This window comes from Rhinoraja longicauda, chromosome 42 (assembly GCF_053455715.1).
Source record: "Rhinoraja longicauda isolate Sanriku21f chromosome 42, sRhiLon1.1, whole genome shotgun sequence".
Classification (NCBI taxonomy): Eukaryota; Metazoa; Chordata; class Chondrichthyes; order Rajiformes; family Arhynchobatidae; genus Rhinoraja; species Rhinoraja longicauda.
Window position 1 is genome coordinate 4,058,166 of NC_135994.1, and position 23,202 is coordinate 4,081,367.

The following is a 23,202-nucleotide window of genomic DNA, read 5'->3' on the forward strand; positions in this document are numbered from 1 at the left end:
CTCCCGAAGCTCATTTCCTGCTGAAACCATCAGTCCTATTGCCAACCTCTCCACTCAACAACTCCAATGTATTTTAGGGCGGCCACACCCATTCTAGTCTCCAAAAACATCACCTAAACCTCAGCTACCCGTGACCCCACCCCAAAGTTCCTTGCCCTACACTGGTGGGATGCAAGCGGCAGCCAAACTTTTAACAGTGGTATCGTTTTCAGATCCCTCTGCAGCCTCCAACCCAGACTCTCCGAGTCCCGCAACGTCTGACGATATCTGCGCTCCGCAACTCGATTATTTGTGAATTTGATCGCGTCACCATTGGCGGCCATGACCCAACCAGCATACAAAATGGAGGAGAAGGCCACTCGGCCTCTTGGCCCTGCTTCACCAAGGGCCACTTTCTCAGAGTCGCGCCTGTCCAGGGAAGACCGGGAAAGGTACAGAAAGGGTTAAGTGCGGAAACGTGGAGGAGCGCTGTGAAAAATACAAATGCATGATTGAACAGAACATTTGCACACATCACCAACGCATGTTCTGGCAGGTTGAACTAGAATAACCCTGGGTGGATAAAACAAACAGCCTCATAATAGATTGAAACAACCTGATGGAACAAAACCGATCCCCAGGGCGATGCCCTCTGCTTGAGAGCCAAGCAGATTTCAAAATAATGAACAGCTACGCAAAGAGGGACAAAGGTACATCAAAGGAGGGACATGTTAACAAGCAGAGGACGTCCATAACAAGAGAATCTAAAGGACCCACCCTTATTTCTGGATACAAGGACGACCAGCTGTCTTGATAATCTCAGTAGACACAAAATGCTGGAGTAACTCAGCGGGTCAGGCGGCATCTCTGGAGAGAAGGAATGGGTGACGTTTCGGGTCGAGACCCTTCTTCAGACTGATGTCAGGGGAGTGGGCGGGACAAAGATAGAATGCAGTCGGAGAAAGTAAGACTGGAGGGAGAACTGGGAAGGGGGAGGGACGGAGAGAGGGAAAGCAAGGGCTAGTTGAAGTTAGAGAAGTCAATGTTCACACCGCTGGGGTGTAAGCTACCCAAGCGAAATGTGAGGTGCTGTTTCTCCAAGTTGCTTTTGTCCCAGCTAAGCCCAAGTAATGAAAATCACAAGAACAGACTTCTCTTCCACTGGGTAATGTACAGGAATGTGAAGGGGTGCTGTGAAAATACAAATACATGGCTGAACAGAATATTTCCACCTATATCTAACCAGTGTTCTGACAGGTTTAACTAGAATTATCCTGGGTAGATAAAATAGCCTTGTAATAGAAATGCAAATCAAAATAAGTCTCAAATGATTGAACAAAACTGTACGAAGGTATTTATTCACAAAATGCTGGAGTAACTCAGCAGGTCAGGCAGCATCTCAGGAGAGAAGGAATGGGGGACGTTTTGGGTCAAGACTCTTCTTCAGAACTGTACAAACTGTGGAACTGGTTAATGGACTTTTAGGGGCGGGGAGGGGGGAAGGGAGATGTTTGTAGAAGTTACCCAAAATTGGAGAATTCAACATTCATACCGCTGGGGTGTAAGCTACCCAAGCGGAATACGAGGTGCTGTTCCTCCAATTTGCGTGTGGCCTCACTCTGGCAATCTAGGAGGCCCAGGACAGAAAGGTCAGTGTGGGATTGGGAAGAGAGTGGTTAGCAACTGGAAGATCCAGCAGGCTTTGTCGAACAGTTCTTTGGGAAAGTTGTTCCTCACGGAGTAATCATGCTGCCAAAATCTTACTGCAGTTCATATTATCAGCAGTCCTCGGAAGAAAATATCAACGCATTTTGTTCACCAAGACGACTAAACCAAATTAACATACTTCACATATGAATATTATTGGCCGGCAATACTAACTTAGTAGTCTTAAAATAAAAACAAAATGTTATTACTGTTGAGTCAAATTGGAAGAGATTTAAAACACATTGAAACGTTTGGAATGAAATTCAGATGTTGCATTTGAAAAGCACGCGACCCAATACATGTCAACACATGTTTAAAATGGCCTCTGAAGGTCATCTCTCAGTTCACCATGACATTGGCAAAACAAAAAGCCACTTTTGAGGCCAACTTTACAACCTGCATAAGTAAACATAAGAGTCACCCATTAGGATCTTCAGGCATGGAGCCACCACCCTTTCAAAGGCAGTTGTTAACATTTGTATTTAAGACACACCTTTAAAGCAATGCGTTCAGACTAAAAATAGACAAGGCATGAAAGGAGGAGGCAGTGGGACCAGTGAGAAAGGCAGGGAACAAAAGATTTACATTTCTAAAGCTCATTCATCTTATGTACTCACGTTCTTGAGGAATAATCACTTGTTTTGTGGAAGACATAACAACTGATGTACACACAAAATACTATTGAAGCAACGTGACAATGACCAGATAATCTGATTTATAATGAGCCAAGGATTAATACTGCCCAGAATACAAGGAAGTCTCCTGTTCTCCCTTGGCATAATCCCATGGGATATTGCATGTCCACCAGTAGCAGACCTGGAAGACGACGTCAATAAAAGTAAAGACCTCCCACGGCAGGGTGAGAGAGCTGGACAGTACGTCAAACAGGCTCTCACTGACCAAGTTGCTGAACCGAGCGAGTCCCATGTGCCTGGCCATTATCCCTCCTAGACACAAAATGCCATAGCAACTCAGTAGACCAGGCAGCATCTTTGGAGAAAATAAAAATTAGGTGGGAACCTTTCTTCAGACTTCTTCCTTATCCCTCCAAACCTTTCACATCCATGTGCCTGTCAAGCTATCTTTTAAATGTTGTAATTCCTCCCTTTGGCTTCACAATTTGCAACTCTTCAATCAGTCTGTCTCCCAATTTCTGCTCCAATCTCTGGCCTTCGGTCCAACCATCTGACTATCAGCCCTCCCTCGCCTGTATCCACCTATTACCCGCCACACTTGGCCCAGCCTCTCCTCTCTGCCAGCTTGCTTCAACCTCCCCCTCACAATCAGCCTGAAGGATCCCAACCCAAAATATCACCTATCCGTGCTCTCTAGGGACGCTGCCTGACCCGCTGAGCTACTCTAGCACTTTGTGTCTTTTTGCGTAAACCAGCTTCGGTAGGTGCACATACCTACATTTTTCTTTAAAACTGCTTTTGAATGGAGCTATTGTGTGTGAACTTTAATAACTCTATTCCTAGCTCCAACATCTCAGATTAAAAAAAATCTGCCCTGCCCAACGTGTTGCCGCCCCATCCTCTGACGACACAGACTCCTGGAGAGTGATAGTTCCCCATGCGTCAATATTACTTCTATGAACCCAAGCGTCTAGTCTTCAGAGAGCCAAGCACGTTGTACTTTTCATTGTAAAACAAAAAATTAAAGAGGTCAATACTAGCTGCATGGGGACGGGGAGCTGCAGATGCTGGAATCCAGTTGCATCATTGCTTTGCAAAGTTGTCATCCAGCTCTTCGATGCATTGTACCATTTTATGACAATAGACAATAGGTGCAGGAGGAGGCCATTCGGCCCTTCGAGCCAGCACCGCCATTCAATGTGATCATGGCTGATCATTCTCAATCAGTACCCCGTTCCTGCCTTCTTCCCCATACCCCCTGACTCCGCTATCCTTAAGAGCTCTATCTAGCTCTCTCTTGAATGCATTCAGAGAATTGGCCTCCACTGCCTTCTGAGGCAGAGAATTCCACAGATTCACAACTCTCTGACTGAAAACGTTTTTCCTCGTCCCAGTTCTAAATGGCCTCCCCCTTATTCTTAAACTGTGGCCCTTGGTTCTGGACTCCCCCATCATTGGGAACATGTTTCCTGCCTCTAACGTGTCCAACCCCTTAATAATCTTATACAAGCACAAAGCTTGCTTTACTTCCTAGAATAAAACAGTTCCCAGTCTAAAGGAAGCATGCAACACCAGCAGAGGTGGTGCGTACAGACCAGCAGCGGGGGTGAGTGCACTGCAATGACGGTGGAGGGGGCCGCTGGAGGCCCTGCAGCAGCCTAGGGCTCTGCTCGATCAGGTGCCGCTCCAAGAGGACCGGATGTGGACTGGATGTGGCCTCTGCAGCGGAGGACACCAGTCCGACCCTGCAACGTCACCCGGACAACGGGCCTTCATGGTCAGGTCAAGAACCCTGCACTTACAACTGGGACTTGAAAATGGCGCCACATCTTGCGACTCCATACACTAACCCAGTGTACTACTGCGATACATTTATACTGCATCCGAGAAACGATCTAAAATGTATCCGTGCTCATGTATTGTGATACTTGCACTGAACTGTAGACAAAAATGAATTTCAATGACAAATAAAGTATCACTGTAACCATATTAATTGAAGGGATGGAAGAGCAAAGAAAAGACTTGTTTAGGATGCATCTCCATCATTCTCGTGGCACTCCTGGAAAGGGGATTTTTCCCACCTACGTGCACCTTATTATATTTACTAATTTCAATGAAAGATTTCACTTTTAAAAAGTCACCTGTTGCAAACTCTGCATTCTTTTTAAACCGAATGATGACCAGGTAGGAGAGGATATACAGTGTGGTGAATAGCAGTGCGCAGATCTGTGGAGAAAAGATGAATAAGTAAGTTAATGGGTCAGACAGCGGCACCGGCATATTAACACTTAAGCTGCCTACTCCAAACGCTCCAAATGAAGCTAAAACGGTTCACTTGGCCACAAGAGCAATGTATCCCATCACCAAACTCTTCCATTGCTCAGTCGGCACCCGGGTAGAATCACCAAGCCCGCTGAACAACAGCAGGTTTTCATCATCACCAACATGACCTGGTCCTTAAGGATAGCGGAGTCAGGGGGTATGGGGAGAAGGCAGGAACGGGGTACTGATTGAGAATGATCAGCCATGATCACATTGAATGGCGGTGCTGGCTCGAAGGGCCGAATGGCCTTCTCCTGCACCTATTGTCTATTGAGGCAGAGAGAGAGAGAGAGAGAGAGAGAGAGAGAGAGAGAGAGAGAGAGAGAGAGAGAGAGAGGGAGGTACTGCCAACTCCAATTTGACGGGCACCAGGTAACATGCACGCACTTCAATATTTCACCACTTTCACTGAAGCAATTTGGAAATTCCAGACAGACAAGTTACTTCTGTTTGACACCATCCACCCAGCGCTTGCATTTCTGTACTCCCTCAACATGCATCTGAAGAATGCAGAGCTCCAAGTCCCAACAGACCCCACCCCAATCATGCACTGGCCAACAGAACCACACTGCCATTTACACAACCATGCAACTTAGGAAGACAAAATGATCCCAGAACAAAAATCTTACTTTAACATGACAGCAGAAAAACTGCTACCCAGTACCTCATCTGCATCCCCATTTTCAAACACCAAAATCAATGCTTTTTAGGCTTTGGCAACCTCATGGAATATAAATAATCGGTAATTAAGCCATCCGTCCGGCGCGGCCTGGAACGTGGCAACTACAACAGCCTGACCGCGGGAGAAGACGGCAGGGGAAGGGGCAGGAGCTTAAATTAATACTGATTAGCTAATTAATTTATTGCATCGTATGGGAGGCGCATTCCCAATCTCGTTGTACCCCTGTGCAATGACAATAAAGATATATTGTATTGTATATTTAATATTGACTATTGAGGCAGATATTTTAATTGCTCGGGTCACTTCTTGCTGGATCAGACCCGCAATGGAAGCACTGGTGTGGGGATTGAAAAATAGGAAAGAACAGAAAAATTGATCATTCCTGCAAACTTGTTCTATTTGTACAAGTATGAGAGTTGCACAAAGACTAATACCTTCTCAGCCAAATGAAAAGCGGTGGCGACCGTGCAAGGCAGGTTTGAGTCTGCTCTACCCACCTCCTGCTGCAAGCTATATACAGGCTACAGCATTGAACAGCAGCAACAAGGGGAAAGAGAGCTCACATTGTGAAAGACTACTCACAACAGGTAGCAGAATGTGAGGGGCAATTGAGTGACTCGACCATAAAGTTAACAAATTTTTAAAAAGCTGATAACTCATTATCAGGATAGTCTGAAGTCTGAAGAAGGGTCTCGACCCGAAACATCACCCATTCCTTCTCCCCGGAGATGCTGCCTGAGTTACTCCAGCATTTTGCATCTATCTTCGGTCTGAACCAGCATCTGCAGTTCCCACCTACACAAATTAACAGGGTGCCCTGGAGACACAAGGAACTACAGATGTTGAGATCTTGAGCAAAAAAGTGCTGGAGTAACTAAGTTAAATTCTTATTAAAGATAGTTCAAAGATCTACAATGAGGTAGATGGTAGGTCGGGACCACAGCCTAGCTGGTGAGAGGACGGTTCAATTGCCTGATAACAGCTGGGAAGAAACTGTCCCTGAATCTGGAGGTGTGTTCTTACACTCAGCAAAAGCGAAGGAACAACTTCTAGTGTGCACAGTCAAGGACATGGAAATAAAAAAATATTCAATCTTTAAAAATTAGCTTGATACATGAGATAATCGGTGTATGTGCAACTTATCTTCTAGGAATCCACATGTGACACAGTGAGATAGTCTATCAGAACCTCTGCAGTTCCTTCTGCAATAAATCTAAAAGCAGCTGGTAGTTTGGTCAAAAATTCACTATTTTTATCCCCACTGCAAAATTCCTGTGAGCGGCGTATACGAAAATGTAACATTAAATGGTGGTTGGGGATTTAAAAAAAAAAAATTATTTGGTTAAATTCAAACCAGTCTTTGCTGGTTTTTTTACAATCTTTCCATACAGATGCCTTTGATGTTTCTTCCAAAACCATAGCATCCCCCTTTACCATTCTTTAACAAACCTCTAGACCTTATCCAGGTTTGAGGGTGGCACGGTGGCGCAGCGGTAGAGTTGCTGCCTCACAGCGCCAGAGACCCGGCTTCCATCCTGACCACAGATGTACAGAGTTTGTACGTTCTCCCCGTGACTAGCGACTCATGAATCCCACGTGGCAATCAAATTACAATCTGCCCTTTGCGCACAGCACAGCACGTGGGGAGTAACTCTTTCGCATTTGCTCGGTTTTCTCTCAATGTCCTGAATGATTGAGACACTAGACAATATAGCTGGCCATTTTTCATAGTTTGTACAGATATCGAACTAAGGAAAGCAATACTTTGAGCAACTTATCAGACTTTAACCATCTTTTCCAGTGCTAAAGTAGGGCTCCTACTGAGCAGAATTAAAACAAACACATGCTGGGTTTAATCCACAAATGGATTTCTGCATCTCTACAAACTTTTGGACAATAGAAACCATCCAGGAAGTTGCAAATGGAATACACAAAATGCCCGATCAAGGCGATTGAATGATACTCCCAAAAAAGTAGAAAGTTGAAAATAGACCTCGCGAATAACCCCAATATATAGGTCAACTGCTCATTACTAAATCACGTCACCCATTCCTTCTCTCCTGAGATGCTGCCTGACCTGCTGAGTTACTCCAGCATTTTGTGAAATAAATACCTTCGATTTGTACCAGCATCTGCAGTTATTTTCTTACATTACAAAATCAGAATACACTACAATATATGGAACAATATTATTTTGAAGAACAAATCATTGCTGCAAAGATATTATCAACAAATTGAATTAATTCCATTGGAAAATCCCTTCAACTTTCTCCCCATCAGGGATCTGCACTTGATTCTTGCCTGAAATACTGAGATCTGTGGAATAGTGGATAGAAACATAGAAAATAGGTGCAGGAGTAGGCCATTCAGCCCTTCGAGCCAGCACTGCCATTCAATATGATCATGGCTGATCATCTAAAATCAATACCCCGTTCCTGCTTTCTCCCCATTCTCCTTGATTCTGTTAGCCCCAAGAGCTATATCTAACTCTCTTGTATCGAAGAAAACTGTCACAACAGGGCACAAACAAATTCACTTTCCCTATTGAAAAGTTCTTATGTAGCTTGTGGATCTGAGAAGCGAATGCCTAGTTAGTACAACCCATTGACATGAAATTTCAAAAGCCAGGAAATGTTTATCCACAAGTAGGTCATATTTGCATTGAATTTCTGGAATTTGCACCCAAGTTGAACCTAAAACACTACAGTGAAACAATGCACGCACACAGGATGTTCTCAAATGGTAGTCGAGGCCGTGTGTTACTGGCAGTTAGCCTCCGTGTTGGCAAGAGCTTGGGGAAGGGAAGAAAGATCAGTGCAGGCCTCTTGTGCATCCGCCATTTCCTCCAGCCTGCATTACTAACTGCAAAACACAAAGTGCTGGAGGAACTCAGCGAGTCAGACAACGCACCTGGAGGTGCTGAGGAAAGAACTGCAGATGCTGGTTTACACTAAAGATAGACACAAAAAGCTGGAGTAACTGCGGGAGCATCTCGGGAGAAAAGGAACAGGTGATGTTTTGGGTCAAGACCCTTCTGGAGGGAATGGACAGGCTAGATTTTGGGCCAGGACCTTTTTTCAGACTGGCATCTTCCTTCCATCACAAGGGCAGATCTTCACTGATGATTGCATGTTATTTATTTCACAACTCCTCAGTAAATGAAGCAGGTCGTGCCAGCACGCTACAAGACAACGATCAAGCAAGGGCTGATAAGCGACATTTGGGGCAATCAGAACACAGGACAACGGCTAGAGAGTCATGCAGCACAGAACAAGGCTCCAAACCAATTCAATTTTCCAGCTTTCAAACTGTGTCCTCCATGTCATGATAACCTGAAACACCCAAAATACTCAGTTCTCTAGTCAGCAAGTTATCCATCTTAGTTATGGTGGGGAAGAAGGGATGAAAATACAACCAAATTCTCACATTTCCCTGCAATTTGCAGCATTTAAAAACTTTGAACCCTCAAAGCAAACACTTTTCAGAAGTAATTCTGTGGCAGCAAAGCACATGGGCGACAAGTCACTGAAGTAGCGATTAAGATGCAAGTTCCCTTCCTTTGCAAATACTTTGTTTTTAAAGTTCTACTCTTTAAAAGGCCCTCAGGCGAACAAAAGACTCCAAAACATGTTTTGAATTCCTATGCCTTTGTGCCAGAAAAACTAATCAGGAGCACAGAACAGCTTTGCATAAACTGCAGGAGCATAGAAACATAGTAAAATAGGTGCATGAGTAGGCCATTCAGCCCTTCGAGCCAGTACCGCCATTCAATATGATCATGGCTGATCATCTAAAATCAGTACCCCATTCCTGCTTTATCCTCATATCCCTCGATTCCTTTAGCCCTAAGAGCTAAATCTAACTCGCTCTTGAAAGCATCCAGTGAATTGACCTCCACTGCTTTCTGTGGCAGAGAATTCCACAGATTCACAACTCTCTGGGTGAAGAAGTTTTTCCTCATCTCAGTCCTAAATGGCCCACCCTTTATTCTTAAACTGTGACCCCCTGGTTCTGGACTCCCCCAACATCGGGAACATTTTTCCTGCATCTAGCCTATCCAATCCATTAAGAATTTTATGTTTCTATAAGGTCCCCTCTCACATATTTTCCTTTTTTATATATCTAAAGAAGCTTTTAGTCAGTTTTTATATTCCCCGCAAGCTTTCGTTCATGCTCTTTTTACCCCCCCCCCTCTTAATTAACCCCTTCGTCCTCCTCTGTTGAGTTCTAAATGTCTCCCAGTCCTCCATTTTGCTGCTTCCTCTGGCCAATGTATATGCCTTTTCCTTGGATTTAACACTGTTGAGCTGCCCTCCCCGTTTTATTTTTTCACCAGACAGGGACGACTAACTCTCAAGCTAATCAGCCACTAGCCCCATCAGGCACCTCCTAGCCCAGCAATGGCTCCCACACTGGTCTCCGTTACCAAAGAACCCACCAAACCAGAATAGAAGAATATCATTCTTGATTCCAGGAACTGTCTCCGAAAGACAGCCATGCATCGGTCTTCATGCAACTTGTCATTAATAGATTCTGCACCACTGACATGCCAAAAGGCCACAAAATGAACTATACAAATGCAAGCTCCTCCTGCAAACCCTATAAACTTGTAAGTACCATACAACAGTTCCCAGGGCAGAGAGGAGAACAAAAGAGAACAGCTCCTGTCTTTCCAGTTGAAAGGCAAATGAACATTTCCATACGCTGGCTAGATATTGCACGGCTCTAAGGATGTGGGGCTGTAAACATCCTTGGGTATTAACATCCTGTTCCACAGTCACTGGAAAAATAATTCCCCTTGGGGAGGAAAACCTGCCCCATCAGCCCAGAACAGTCTTTCCTTTATTAGTTGTTGAAGCACATTTTACTATAGCCGTAATCCCCAAATGTACAATGGTGGATTCCAAATCAAAATGTCCAATTCCGCAAACCAGCCGTGACTTATATTTGCTTCCGTTATTTTCCCCTCGGTGCAGCTGTTTAATTATTATCTTCTCGATGATTGCAATTAATTAATAGGATTGGATCTACATAGTCCGAGCACCAGGAAGCCTGACAGCTGAACCTGAAGCTGCATCCACAATGGAAAGGTCAATGCTTGTTTGCTTCTCACCTCAGAATAGTCTGGAGATGAGAAAAGGAAGAGTTTTGGGAGGGGAGGAAAGATTTGATTAAAGGCACTACAATAAAAATGATTCTTTTTTTTAATATAGGTGCAGGAGGGGGCCATTCGGCCCTTCGAGCCAGCACCGCCATTCAATGTGATCATGGCTGATCATTCTCAATCAGTACCCCGTTCCTGCCTATTCCCCATACCCCCTGACTCCGCTATCCTTAAGAGCTCTATCTAGCTCTCCCTTGAATGCATTCAGAGAATTGGCCTCCACTGCCTTCCGAGGCAGAGAATTCCACAGATTCACAACTCTCTGACTGAAAAAGTTTTTCCTCATCTCAGTTCTAAATGGCCTACCCCTTATTCTTAAACTGTGGCCCCTTGTTCTGGACTCCCCCAACATTGGGATAATGTATCCTGCCTCTAACGTGTCCAACCCCTTAATAATCTTATACGTTTCGATAAGATCCCCTCTCATCCTTCTAAATTCCAGTGTATACAAGCCTAGTCGCTCCAGTCTTTCAACATATGACAGTCCCGCCATTCCGGGAATTAACCTAGTAAACCTACGCTGCACGCCCTCAATAGCAAGAATATCCTTCCTCAAATTTGGAGACCAAAACTGCACACAGTACTCCAGGTGTGGTCTCACTAGGGCCTTGTACAACTGCAGAAGGACCTCTTTGCTCCTATACTCAACTCCTCTTGTTATGAAGGCCAACATTCCATTGGCTTTCTTCACTGCCCGCTGCACCTGCATGCTTCCTTTAAGTGACTGATGCACTAGGACACCCAGATCTCGTTATGCATCCCCTTTTCCTAACTTGACACCATTCAGATAATACTCTGCCTTCCTATTCTTACCACCAAAGTCGATAACTTCACACTTATCCACATTAAACTGCATCTGCCACGCATCCGCCCACTCACACAACATGTCCAAGTCACCCTGCAACCTCGTAGCATCTTCCTCACAGTTCACACTACCACCCAGCTTTGTATCATCTGCAAATTTGCTAATGGTACTTTTAATCCCTACAGCCAAGTCATTAATGTATATTCTCTATTTAAAAAACAATTAACTGTATCCAAAGAGCACAGTGTTTAAATTACACTTTCAGTTCTCGCATCCATCCTGATATTTATGAACACTTAACTATCCAAAAGAATAGTTTAGAGAGAAACAGGCCTTTCAGCCCACCGAGTTCGCGCCAACCATCGATCACACTAGTTCTATGTTATTCCATTTTCTCATCCACTCCCCATACACTCGGGGCACTTCTATAGAGGCCAATTAACCGACAAAACTGGATGGGATGGGGAGCACCCAGCGGAAACCCACAAGGTCACAGGGAGAACGTGCAAACTCCACGCAGGCAGTCCCCTTGGTCAGGATCAAACCCGGGTCTCTTGCACTGTGAGGAGGTAGCTCTAACAGCTGTGCTGTCCATAAAAGTCTTTCATTAGTGAGAGTGGTCATCAGAAAATGAAGAAGTCAGAAGACGGGTCTCAACCTGAAACATCACTCATTCCTTCTCTCCAGAGATGGTGCCTGTCCCACTGACTTACTCCAGCATTTTGTGTCTATCTTCAGAAAATGAAGCTGGCACTTGGGATACCCCAAGCTTGATAGAAAAGATTGCTTGTCCATGAATCGGTTTAGAAGAGTTTTTTCTTTTGCAAATTCCCACACCTCCTGTTTGGTGATCTGGAAGTAACAAATTGCTGGAAACACCCAAGGAAGTCAGATGCTGCAATAGTTCCAGTATTTTGCGTATTATTTCAGATTTCCAACATGTGGCTCGTTTGTTTGTGGTAACCTTGGACTAATCGAGGAGGGGAGAGTGTCATTCGGGTGTTTGATATCAGAGGGGCGGAGGTCAGCATCTGCCAGTCTGGAGTGTATGTTAGTGTTCAGAGGACATCCTGCTTTTGTTCACGATTTGTTTCTAATGCGCTTTTCCACGTCAAAGTAGGTTTGATTGTTCAGACTTTACAGCCAATAAATTCAGTCAGAAGGGTCCTGACTAAAATGTCACCTATCAGAGAACCTGACCTGCTGAATTACTCCAGCACTGTGTCCTTTTTTGGCCAATTAACCACCAAGCTAAGTGCAAAACTCTGATTGTTAATACAGATGCCATTAATCTACCTCTACTCAAAATGTCCACTGTATTTTGCTCTTCTTAATGTACTGGTGCTAAATTCGAATTCGTTTTAACCAGTGTTGCATGTTCTGTTTGAATAACATTGTTTCTAAGAGATGTTCATCCTTATCACATCTTACAACACAATGAAGCAGTGCATGGTCTTTCTCCCCCTTTCTTACTGTGATGCTCAATTACTAGGGAGAGCATCAGATAACAATGCAAGATACAAGCTAACTTGAGAACAAAGGCTTCCCCGATTAGTGCAGTGATCAGTTTAAAATCAGTGCAGAGACAGGTCTTGCAGCTAAGGGAGATATCAGATAAAAAAGGACACAAAGTGCTCGAGTAACTTAACTGGTCAGAAGCATCTCTGGAGAACATGGATAGGTGACCTTTTAGGTCAGGACCCTTCTTCAGATTGAGTATCTCAGATTTCTTGTTCATGCTGAAGAAGGGTCCCGAGCTGAAGTACCACCTATCACAGATAGGTTCTCCACAGATGCTGCCTGACTCGCCGAGTTACCCCCAGCACTGTGTCTTTTCTTGTTTGTAAGCCAGCATCCACAGTTCCTTGCGTCTCTCTTCTTGAGGCTGCCTACTGATCGCAGCCAGAAAGCCACAAGGGCATTGTTATTGGACTTAGCACCCAAGGACTTTCGTTATAAAAGACATGGAGGGGGGGGGGGGGGGAAACATAAGCACATTGAGATACCAGGAGTTGATTAAAATCAAAAATCCTTTTGAGACCCTCAGACTATCTTGTATCAGACTTTACTGGACTTATCTTGAACTAACGTTATTCCCTTCATCCTGTATCTGCATCTGTGGATGACTTGATTGTCATCATGTGTAGTCTTTCCACTGACTGGATAGCATGCAACAAAAGAACTTTTCACTGTACCTCAGTACACGTGACAATAAACTGGACCGTCTTCAAATCTTCTCTACAACATTGTGACTGCCCAGTTGATGTTAGAGATAAGATTATTAGAGCCCACTAGTGGTTCAATTCTACAAAGAATCAGTGTGAAAGAGGTTTAAGTCGATGGATGCCACTTTCATTTCAACAATTTAGGTCAAACATTTTTTTATGGCAATCTGGATAACTAATATACTGGCTATGCTGATCACCAGTACCCTTTGAAGAAATCAAAAAGCTGCAAAGAATGACAACTAATCTCTCTTTTAATTTCCCCTACTTTTCCCATTCTTAGTATAGGCCATCTAAAAAGCTGAAAATACTCAGCAGATCAGGCAGGATCTTTTACTTCATCAAACACTGAGCAAGCTGGTTTTCCAGCACAGAGCTTGAATCACCTTTTTCAAAAGGGAATACAGCCTTCTGAAAAAGAGAAAGGAGGGAGATCACACAAGGTTTATCTTCCCGAAACTGAAGCACACTGAAGGTAATGCAATCTAATCATATATATTACTTGGATATTAATAAGTTAAAATGGTCTTCATTTTGGGCAACAGTCTGTGCTGAAAGTTATGCTGGTTCTTAGAAATTCCAAGAACCACTGAAACTCGTTTAACTGAACTCGTTTACTGAAACATTTGCATATGCAAAAGAAATGCCACTAACGAGCAGAACTGGGTTGCATTTTAGAGAATAAGTTTTAAAAAGTATACACCTTGAAATATTTTTAAATGGTAACTGATCCAGCTTTGTAAATACAACTTAATATGTGTTTAATCGCAAAGAGCATTTTTAAGCAGCATCTAATCCACCACTGAAGATAGACACAAAAAGCTGGAGTAACTCAGCGGGACAGGCAGCATCTCTGGAGAGAAGGAAAGGATGACGTTTCAGGTCGAGACCATTCTTCAGACATCCTTCTTACATATCTATTTCACCACCTGCGGGTAACCACATTTTATTCAAATGAAAAGGACTTAAAAAGCTCCATAGATTACGATAGCATGCAATAGCAAGTTTTACTGAAAATATAATGTCGCATTTAAAACTTAAAACATGCCTGTTAGTGCGGATCAATTTATCTATAGAAAGATTAAAGAATACCTCCCAAAATCTAGCAAACAGGCACAACAAGTGGGACAAAGTGATTCATCATATCTTGGGACATGGCCAGATTTGAGGGTTCTGAACACAGTGCTTTATACCAGCGCGGGACAGTGAGGAAGCCATTTGCACCAGTGCAATTTGGTGCTCTAAATGTTGTGGTGGTTTGGCCAATTTTAGGCAAATCAAGGTTAAAAAAAATATCAACAGTGCAAGTAAACAGAAACTTGTTCCTCGAGGAATTCTTTCGTTGACAGGATTAAGTGACGGCTTGGGTTCTCTGCCTTGGTATTTATAACCATCACATAACATATGCAATTTCTCTTTCGAATACTGCTGACACCTCTTGGGATTCAGACAGCTTGAATAAAAATTACACACAAACACATACAATCTGTGGCCACCACATCTGTCTTGTCAATCCACCCCTGCCAAATATTTACAACTGGAATGGCTTCCAGACAGAATCAAGATCACAAGAACACCAAACAGACCCGATTCCAGTGCAATCTTTAGGTTTTCATCGCTATACAATTCAAAGCAACTCAACATGCTTTAAAAAAGAATTCAAGGGAACTGGATTACTTTAGCAAGATTGATAATTGACTAAAAGACGACAAAAACTCACACTGCATGCAGTGAGCCCAACACAAAGTATTTTCCAAGTTAGCAATAGCCTGCAGCAGTTTCAAATTTCAGTCACATAGCTCGAAACAGAACGGCCAGTGAGTGAGAGGTTGAAACATCACATTAGTACACCAGAAAGCGTACTTAATAAAGGCGGCAGAGTGGTGTAGCAGGTAGTGCTACTTGCGCTATCCCAACCTGGAACGCCACCAGTTGAGTTCCCATGCTCTCTCTCTGACCATGTGCAAAACATTTTTTTTTTTAGTGTGAAGGAAGCTCTATTTCCCTTCACTGATGCTGCCTGACCCGCTGAATTCATCCAGCACTTTACTTTTAGCTCAAGATTACAGCATCTGCGGTCCTTGCAACTCGAGTCTCTGACCGTGCGGGTTTCCCCTCGTTATTTTCTTCCAACGTCCCAAAGCTGGAGTGAATGGTAGGTTAATTGGTGACTGAACATTAGCCTTCGTGCAGGTGGGTGGTGGGAGAATAAAGGTGGAGTTGATGTGGGAAAGAATTGATGGGATTACTCTGGGCCAGCACAGACACAATGGGCAGAATGGCCTACATCATGAAGATGTGAACATATCTTGTCCTTAAATCTTTAATGGCCACACAGTTAATGAGTTTTCAAAATCCAAATATATTAGCCCTACAGCACAGAAACAGGCCCTTTGGCACAATTTGCCCATGCCAACCAAGATGCCCCATCTACACTAGTCCCACCTGTCCGCATTTGACCCATATCCCTCTAAACCATTCCAATCCAGGTACCCGTCCAAATTAGCCAGTGCCAAATAATATTGCTCAGCGTTGCAATTTCTTGGTCAACTTGCAACCAACAGAATATTTCAGTATCTTGTACATCGGACAAAAGACAAAATTGATCACTCGGGTAACTGCTGCACCCATCAATAATAACTTGTGCCGATTAACAAAAGAACATAATTTCAGTGCTTAATACTATTCTAGGGGCAGGTTAAAGGTACACTTTATGACTCCACGTTGCAAGAGAAACATTTGACAAATGATTGCACAAGGTTTTGGTGCAAGTTATGGTTCAACAAGCATTTTAACACAGGTTCTCCTTAAATAAATGTTTGCCATGCTTCAAAAATTAATTAATGTTCATCAGTGGACTGGCTAAGTCCTTCCACAGTAAAGAATGCATTACATCTTGGCACCTCATCAAAAATGAAATTTCTTTGATAACAAGGCCAAGCGGCCATGCTGCTCTACGGTCTACGACTCAAAATGTTAATAGTGTATTTCTTCACGGATACAGCCCGACTTGCTGTATCTCTCTCCCTCTCCTGGCATTAGTGGAGTCAAAATTGATTTTGCTCTACCTCGCTCAAAGCCCACAATTATACCGTAGACGATGAGGTCATTAGACATCACTCGAAGTGGAAAAAATAACCAATTCTGTCTGCATTTTCCACATCAGTTCTTGCCAGAATTATCAAGTCCATACAAGAGATTGACCCGCTGAACCACTCCACATTGCGGTACAGGACCAAGCACATTGTGGCGAGAGAGATTGCCGTTGCACACAATTCCACTGCATGCAATGTGGGAATTGACTACATTACTTCCCTGAAGAATGCTGCAAAAAATTGCAAAATATTCATGTCAAAACTAAACCGGAAAACAAATCCGCACAAAACATTGGATAAACTGGGCAATTTACCAGAGCCCAACACCATGTTGGGTTGGATAACATTCCTGAGAGCAGTGCAGGATATAAATCACTCGAGGGAATATAAACACATTACATGCATCGCATTCACAATAAAGAACAGCAGAAACACCAAGCCACTATGTGGTAATGTAAATGGCGCACTTACCTCATGGCAGCAATTTAAAAAAACACAACAGGCAATGTATAAAAATTGCTCATAAAGAGAAAACTCAGCATGCCTTTTTTAGGTCGCTGTGCTGTGCAAGAAACATATCTTCACATTGAATAACATCGCTAAAATACAAGCTTGCTGTTATTCTGGGATCACTTCAGATAGCAAGGATGACTGCATATTCCCCCCTCGTATCCGACTGCCATCTTTAACTTTTTCCCCAAACCATATCAAGTATAAAAAGTGAATTGATTTCTTTAACTGCTTTTAACCATGATCTTTGGTTTGGGGCTCCCAGTGATATGAATATAAACTGCCCATTTCCATACACTTGCATCTAGAACTCTTCTGAAAACCCCATCTTCCTGAAAATAGTAAAAATGACAGAGTTCCTATTCAAATTCTACCCCCCACAACAGACTTCATTTTGGAGTGTCTGTGCAAATGACCGGTGGGGGGGGGGGAGAGGGGGCAGGGAGCAAGAAACTACTCAGCCAAACCAATCCATTACAGCAACACAAGAAATAGAAGATGCAGGAATCTTGAGAAAAACACAAAGTGCTGGATGAACTCAGCGGGTCAGGTAGCATCTGTGGAGAGAATGGACAGATTATGTTTCAGCTCGTGACTCTTCTTCAGTCTGGCGACATTATGGGTCAGGACCCTTTCTCAGACTTGTTTATCTATTTGATCAGTAGTGCAAACCCGATGTACGCTTCCTGCTCATTTATTCATTTATTTCGCTTTTATTAACCCAGCTTTCCCAATTTGATATATAAACTCTACTTGGTTTTTAAAAAAAGGTTAAGGTCATTATTACTGCAGTTTTCATATTCTTGCATACAGAGGAACACCCTTCCCTGCTCTGTTGTATTTTCACATTTAATCTTCTAAAGCAATCCCTCATCCTTGATCCTCAATCAGTGCTGTTTAACTCAACACTGTTCAATTATAAATTTAAGATCTCTATCAAACCATTGTGCTGACAGACACGATCAAAGTCCCAAATCACGTGATTGCAATTGCAACACAGACATTTGCGCCGACTTTTGTTTTTTTTACAAACTTGAACTATGGAATAGAAATTATGTCGTAACCATCACTTTATGTCAGTTCTATTCCTACCTTTGCTAATGTAGGAAGTTTATCTTCAAGAACTTAGAAACAAGGAACTGCAGATGCTGGTTTACCAAGGAAAGACACAAAATGCTGGAGTAACTCAGCGGGTCAGGCAGCATCCTTGGAGAACATGGATAGGTGACGTTTCGGTGAGGACCCTTCTTCAGTCTGAAGAGCCCTGACCCAAAACGTCACTGACCTGAGTTACTCCACCTTTTTGTGTCTAATCCACAAGAACCTCCAGCTCTAACCAGCATGCACAACTATGCCTAAGATACCACACTAAAGTCTCGCTCTACCAGCCTCCCCATCCCATAAATCATTCTCCAACATTTCCGCCAGCTTCATCATGATCCCGCTGCCAGTCAAATCTTCCCCTTTCTACCCCCATCTCCTTTCCGCAGAGGTCACACTCTCTGTGACCCCTATGGATCGCTCATCCCTCCCCACCCCAGGCACCGACCAAGAGTAGACGAGGTGAGCACTTCACCGAACACTTGCCCTCCATCTGCCAGGGCCAGCTGGAGTTCCTGGTTACTAGCCATTTCCATTCCTGGTTACTAGCCACTTCCATTCCCAATCCCATTCCGACCCATCGGTCCCCGGCCTCTTCCATTGCCAGAGTGAGGAAACACAAACTGGAAGAACAGCACCTCACATTCCACTTGGAGAGTGGAACATTGAATTCCCCAACTTGCACTAAACTAACCGCCTCCCCTTCTGATCCACACAGATCCTCTCAAGCACACTTTTCTTCCCACTGCCCCCTCACCCTATCCTCTCCTCCTTCTCCATCCCCATCCCTACCTCCCCAGGGCTCCCTATTCTCCTCCCTTCCCCCCCACCCCTCCCTCTGGTTCTACATTTCATTCATCTGCTTCCTCACTTATCAGAATCCACCATCTGCAGCCCTTTGTTTTCTACACTGATCACCTCCAGCCTTTGCAACTATCACCACCCATCTCTTCTCCCAACTTATCAGCCATCAACCCAACCTTAGTCCACCTATCACTTGCCACCTCTCCTTCCCCTTCACCTCCTTTCACCAGTTTGCTCCCCCTACTCTTGCCTCAAAGAATCCCGACCCAAAATGTCATCTTTCTATTTCCTTTCACAGACTTTTACTTTGAATTTGGACAACACTGTTGGAGTAAAGGGGAGAGAGGTGTAAACAGAGTCAATTGCAGTTTCCAATATAGAATTAGAAAAAATACTTCAAAAGATAAAAATAGATTCCTTCTGCGTTATATCATTCCGATTTTTTTTGTACTAACCAACACCACCTGTGAACATATAGTTAACTACCAAATAGAATGGGACATGATAACATATTAAATCCCATTGAAGCGTCCATAGCATTGAAGGCCAGAGGCAGACCAAGCTCGTAACGCAAGTGTACAACCTATTGACTAAGTCACCGTTGAAAGAAAACACTCCCTCCAGAGAGAATCAATAACTTTATATCCGATCTCGGTTTCAAGAAACTCTCAAACTGCTAAGAAGTGGGAATGTCCAGGAAACCCCAGTACATGTTAGCACGCGTGGAGCCGGCAGTCGCTGGAGGTCACCGCCCGAGTTAGTTATCGCAATCAGAAAATGTTTTCCCCATGAACCTGCCAATAACGCCGCTCTCGTGTTGAAGCTAAATTAAAGGGTAGGAAGCCCATTTAATGGGCATTAAATGTACCCATGTCCGAGGTTGACGCTTTCTTCAATCTTGAAGGGGAAAAAAACTAAATGAAAGTCACCGAGAATCGAACTACGAAAAAGACTTACGATGTATTCGCGAACTTGGTTGTGAAAGAGCTGTGTTCTAATTATAACGTCGTCTTCCATCGCAACGCTGCATGGCTGAGGCAGCGCAAGCAACCTGGCGGCCCGGGATAAGAAGTCGTGCGCCCGCCGGCTCGCCGCCGCTCTCATCTCCCGACTCCCGCAGCCCGCCCCCGCCGCGGCCGATCCCCATGCTACGCCCCTCCCGATTGGCCACAAGCCGGCACGGGGGCGACGAGCCATTGGCGGAGAGCAAAGGCCCGAATAGAACGTCGCTTGTGATCGGCTGGAACCGCGCGAGTTCCATTGGCTTTGGCTTCGAGGGTAAATGATTGGTGCATATTGCACCAATCAACGTGGAGAAGACAACTCGGGCGTCTGATTGGTTGCATTCTTTTTTTTAAACGTTATCATTGGGTGAAACCAGTGAATCGAACGGAGGTTTCATCGAGCTACTTGATTGGTCGGAAGGCTTCCATTTAAACTGTGTGTCGAGGAGTCAGCGGGAAGAATAAAGTCTCTCAATATTGGCATGGTGAGGAAAGAAAGTTGTAACATTAAGACTAAAAATGCCTTGTTAGCACATTCTGTTCCAGTTTTGATAGACAGCATGTAACATTTTGAACGATATGCACAATCAATTGAAATCAAAGTAAAAGCAAATAAAACAGTCAGCAGGTCGGGCAGCATCTGTGGAGAGAGAAACAGTTGAATTTTCAAGTCTGTGGCCCCCTTATCATAACTGGGAAAGATGAATAAAATCAAGCTTGTCTTCAATATACGTGATAGAGCAGGATTAGTTCAGGTTTAGGCTTATTATTGTCACATGTACTGAGGTACAGTGAAAAGCTTTATTTTGCATGCTATCCAAACAGATCAGATATACCATACATAGATACAATCAGTTTAATCTCGGAAGTACAACAGGTCGAAGAGCAGAGGGGAAGATACAGAGTGCAGGGGGTAAAACAAAGGGTGAGACCAAATGAGTAGATGTAGCACACAAGGAACTGCAGATGCTGGTTTACAAAGAAAGACACAAAGTGCTGGAGTAACTCAGTGGATAGGTGATGTTTCGAAACGTTCACCTATCCATGTTCTCCAGTGATGCTGCCTGGCCCGCTGAGTTACTCCAGCACTCTGTGAAACGTCACCTATCCATGTTCTCCACAGATGATGCCTGACCCGCTGAGTTACTCCAGCACTTTGCGTCTATCTACAGCATTTTCTATTTTAATTTCTATTTCCATCCCACTTCCCTGCAGGTGTAGAGGGAATAAAAATAGAAAATACTGTTCTGAAACTTTACCTCTCCTCTTTCCACAGATGCTGCCTGAGCTGCTGTTTCCAGCATTTTGGTTTTATTTCAGATTTCCTACATCTGCAGTGTTTTCAATTTCAAATTAAAGTTAACATGTTGATGAAGGTTCATCAAATGAACTCCTTTTTTCTCTTTGCAGATATTACCTGATGTACTGAGCGTTGCCAGTAATCTGAAAATAAGTAACTGCAGGTAATCTTAAAAAAAATAGATTTCCCCCCTGGTTTGTAATTTTAGTGGAAATTGAAGTTGTATTGGCTCCGAAAAAAACATATGTTTTTGCAAGCTCGAAATTGAAAGATTGTACTTCTGCAAAACAAAAAGTGCTGGAGGAACCCAGTGGGAACATCTGTGGAAGGAAATGTTGATTTCCAAAAATAAACTTTGGTCAGAGTATTTTTTTTATATTTAAAGGACATGCGACGTTTCTGGTCTGTACCCCTCTTCAGACTGAAAGCTGGAAAAGAGAGATGGGAGCTCATGATTTAGTACAAGCAAATTCGACTGAAACAAAAAAAACTAATAAAGAAACGTTTTCTCTTTACGGAAATTATACATCAACATTAAGACTTTCCATGAGGTATTTGATGACAGATTACCGACGGGCAGTGAAAATGGCACGAATTAAATTTAAGTCACTAGTCTCCTCTGTAGTCGGATTCGGACGAGCACGCTCTCTCCCGAAAGTCAACGTTCATTGAAAGCATGAAACTCAAATGTCCCGATCATCAGTGGATTGGAAATCTGTGTGAACAGAGCGCTACCTGCAGGCCGCTTCCTCCACAGCATTTAGTCAGAGCACGGGTTTTTTTTCTCCCCACTTTTCACGCCTCTTCAAACCTCCTAAGTATTTTTTGTGGCAATTTTTTTTTAAAAACAACACATCGATCCCTTTCAATTCCCTTCAATCATTCTGAAGGGTCCCGACCCGAAACGTCGCCTGTACATTCCCTCCAGATACTGCCTGACCCGCAGAGTTACTCCAGGACTTTGTCTTTTGCTCAAGATTCCTGCATCCGCAGCTCCTTCCTTGTGTCTCCGCTTCCTTCAATGCGTTTTTTTCTTTCAGATTTTGCACTGCTTTATTTTGTTACTAGACCAAGTGGACCCAAACCTCTCCTGCATTGGTGCAGCACCCTCCCCCCTCCCCTTCAACCCCCCTTATCCTCCCTCCCCCCCCCCCCCCCCCTCCAGGAGATAGATTTAAACTTTAATATGTGAATAACTTTAAAAATAGAACACCGATTTCAATTAAACTTCTTCCATTAGCACCAAAGGGACGACGGTGAGTAAGGTGGGCCTGAAACTGTCGTGCTATCGTGTACCATTTTGGCTGTAGTTCAGGAACAAATAAACAAACAATTGTTTTAGTGTATAGATTATGCAGGCTTCACGTTAGTCACTGCGTTGATCAGTCTGAGGAAAGATCCCGACCCTGAAACGTCGCTTATCCATGTTCTCATCAGATGCTGTCTGACCCGCTGAGTTACTCCAGCACCCGTGTCTTCTAGTTACTGTTTTTTTAAATGAATCCCCGCTATTTTAATGTTTTCACTAAATACGAATTAAATGATATTTGATGCTATAATTTGTACGCTGTTTTGCAAAAGACTGTATTATATCACAGCTAGAAAATTATTATTCATAATGATGTGATCATAGATTTAAAATAATCTCTAACCCTCTTCCCACCTTTCCTAATCTGTGGTTTGAAACATGAACGCAACATACGCAGGGGGTATGGGGAGAAGGCAGGAACGGGGTACTGATTGAGAATGATCAGCCATGATCACATTGAATGGCGGTACGTACAGGCTCGAAGGGCCGAATGGCCTCCTCCTGCGTCTATTGTCTATTGCAACGCCCTATTTGCATCAGTTGGGGTTCTGCAGTTGTTT

The 23,202-nt window shown here is 43.7% G+C and overlaps 1 protein-coding gene across 2 annotated transcripts in view; it reads right to left on the reverse strand.

Moving 5' to 3' along the window:
• Nucleotides 1-20,132, reverse strand: part of lmbr1l (limb development membrane protein 1-like) — a 66,163-nt gene extending 46,031 nt beyond the window's left edge. For both annotated transcript variants that reach the window (XM_078431546.1, XM_078431545.1), the window contains exons 1-2: nt 19,987-20,132; nt 4,463-4,547 (exon numbers count right to left, since the gene is read on the reverse strand). In XM_078431546.1, coding sequence (XP_078287672.1) covers nt 4,463-4,547; nt 19,987-20,046 — 145 coding nt within the window. In that variant the 5' untranslated portion in view covers nt 20,047-20,132. The remainder of the gene's footprint in view (nt 1-4,462; nt 4,548-19,986) is intronic.
• Nucleotides 20,133-23,202: the final 3,070 nt, after the last annotated feature.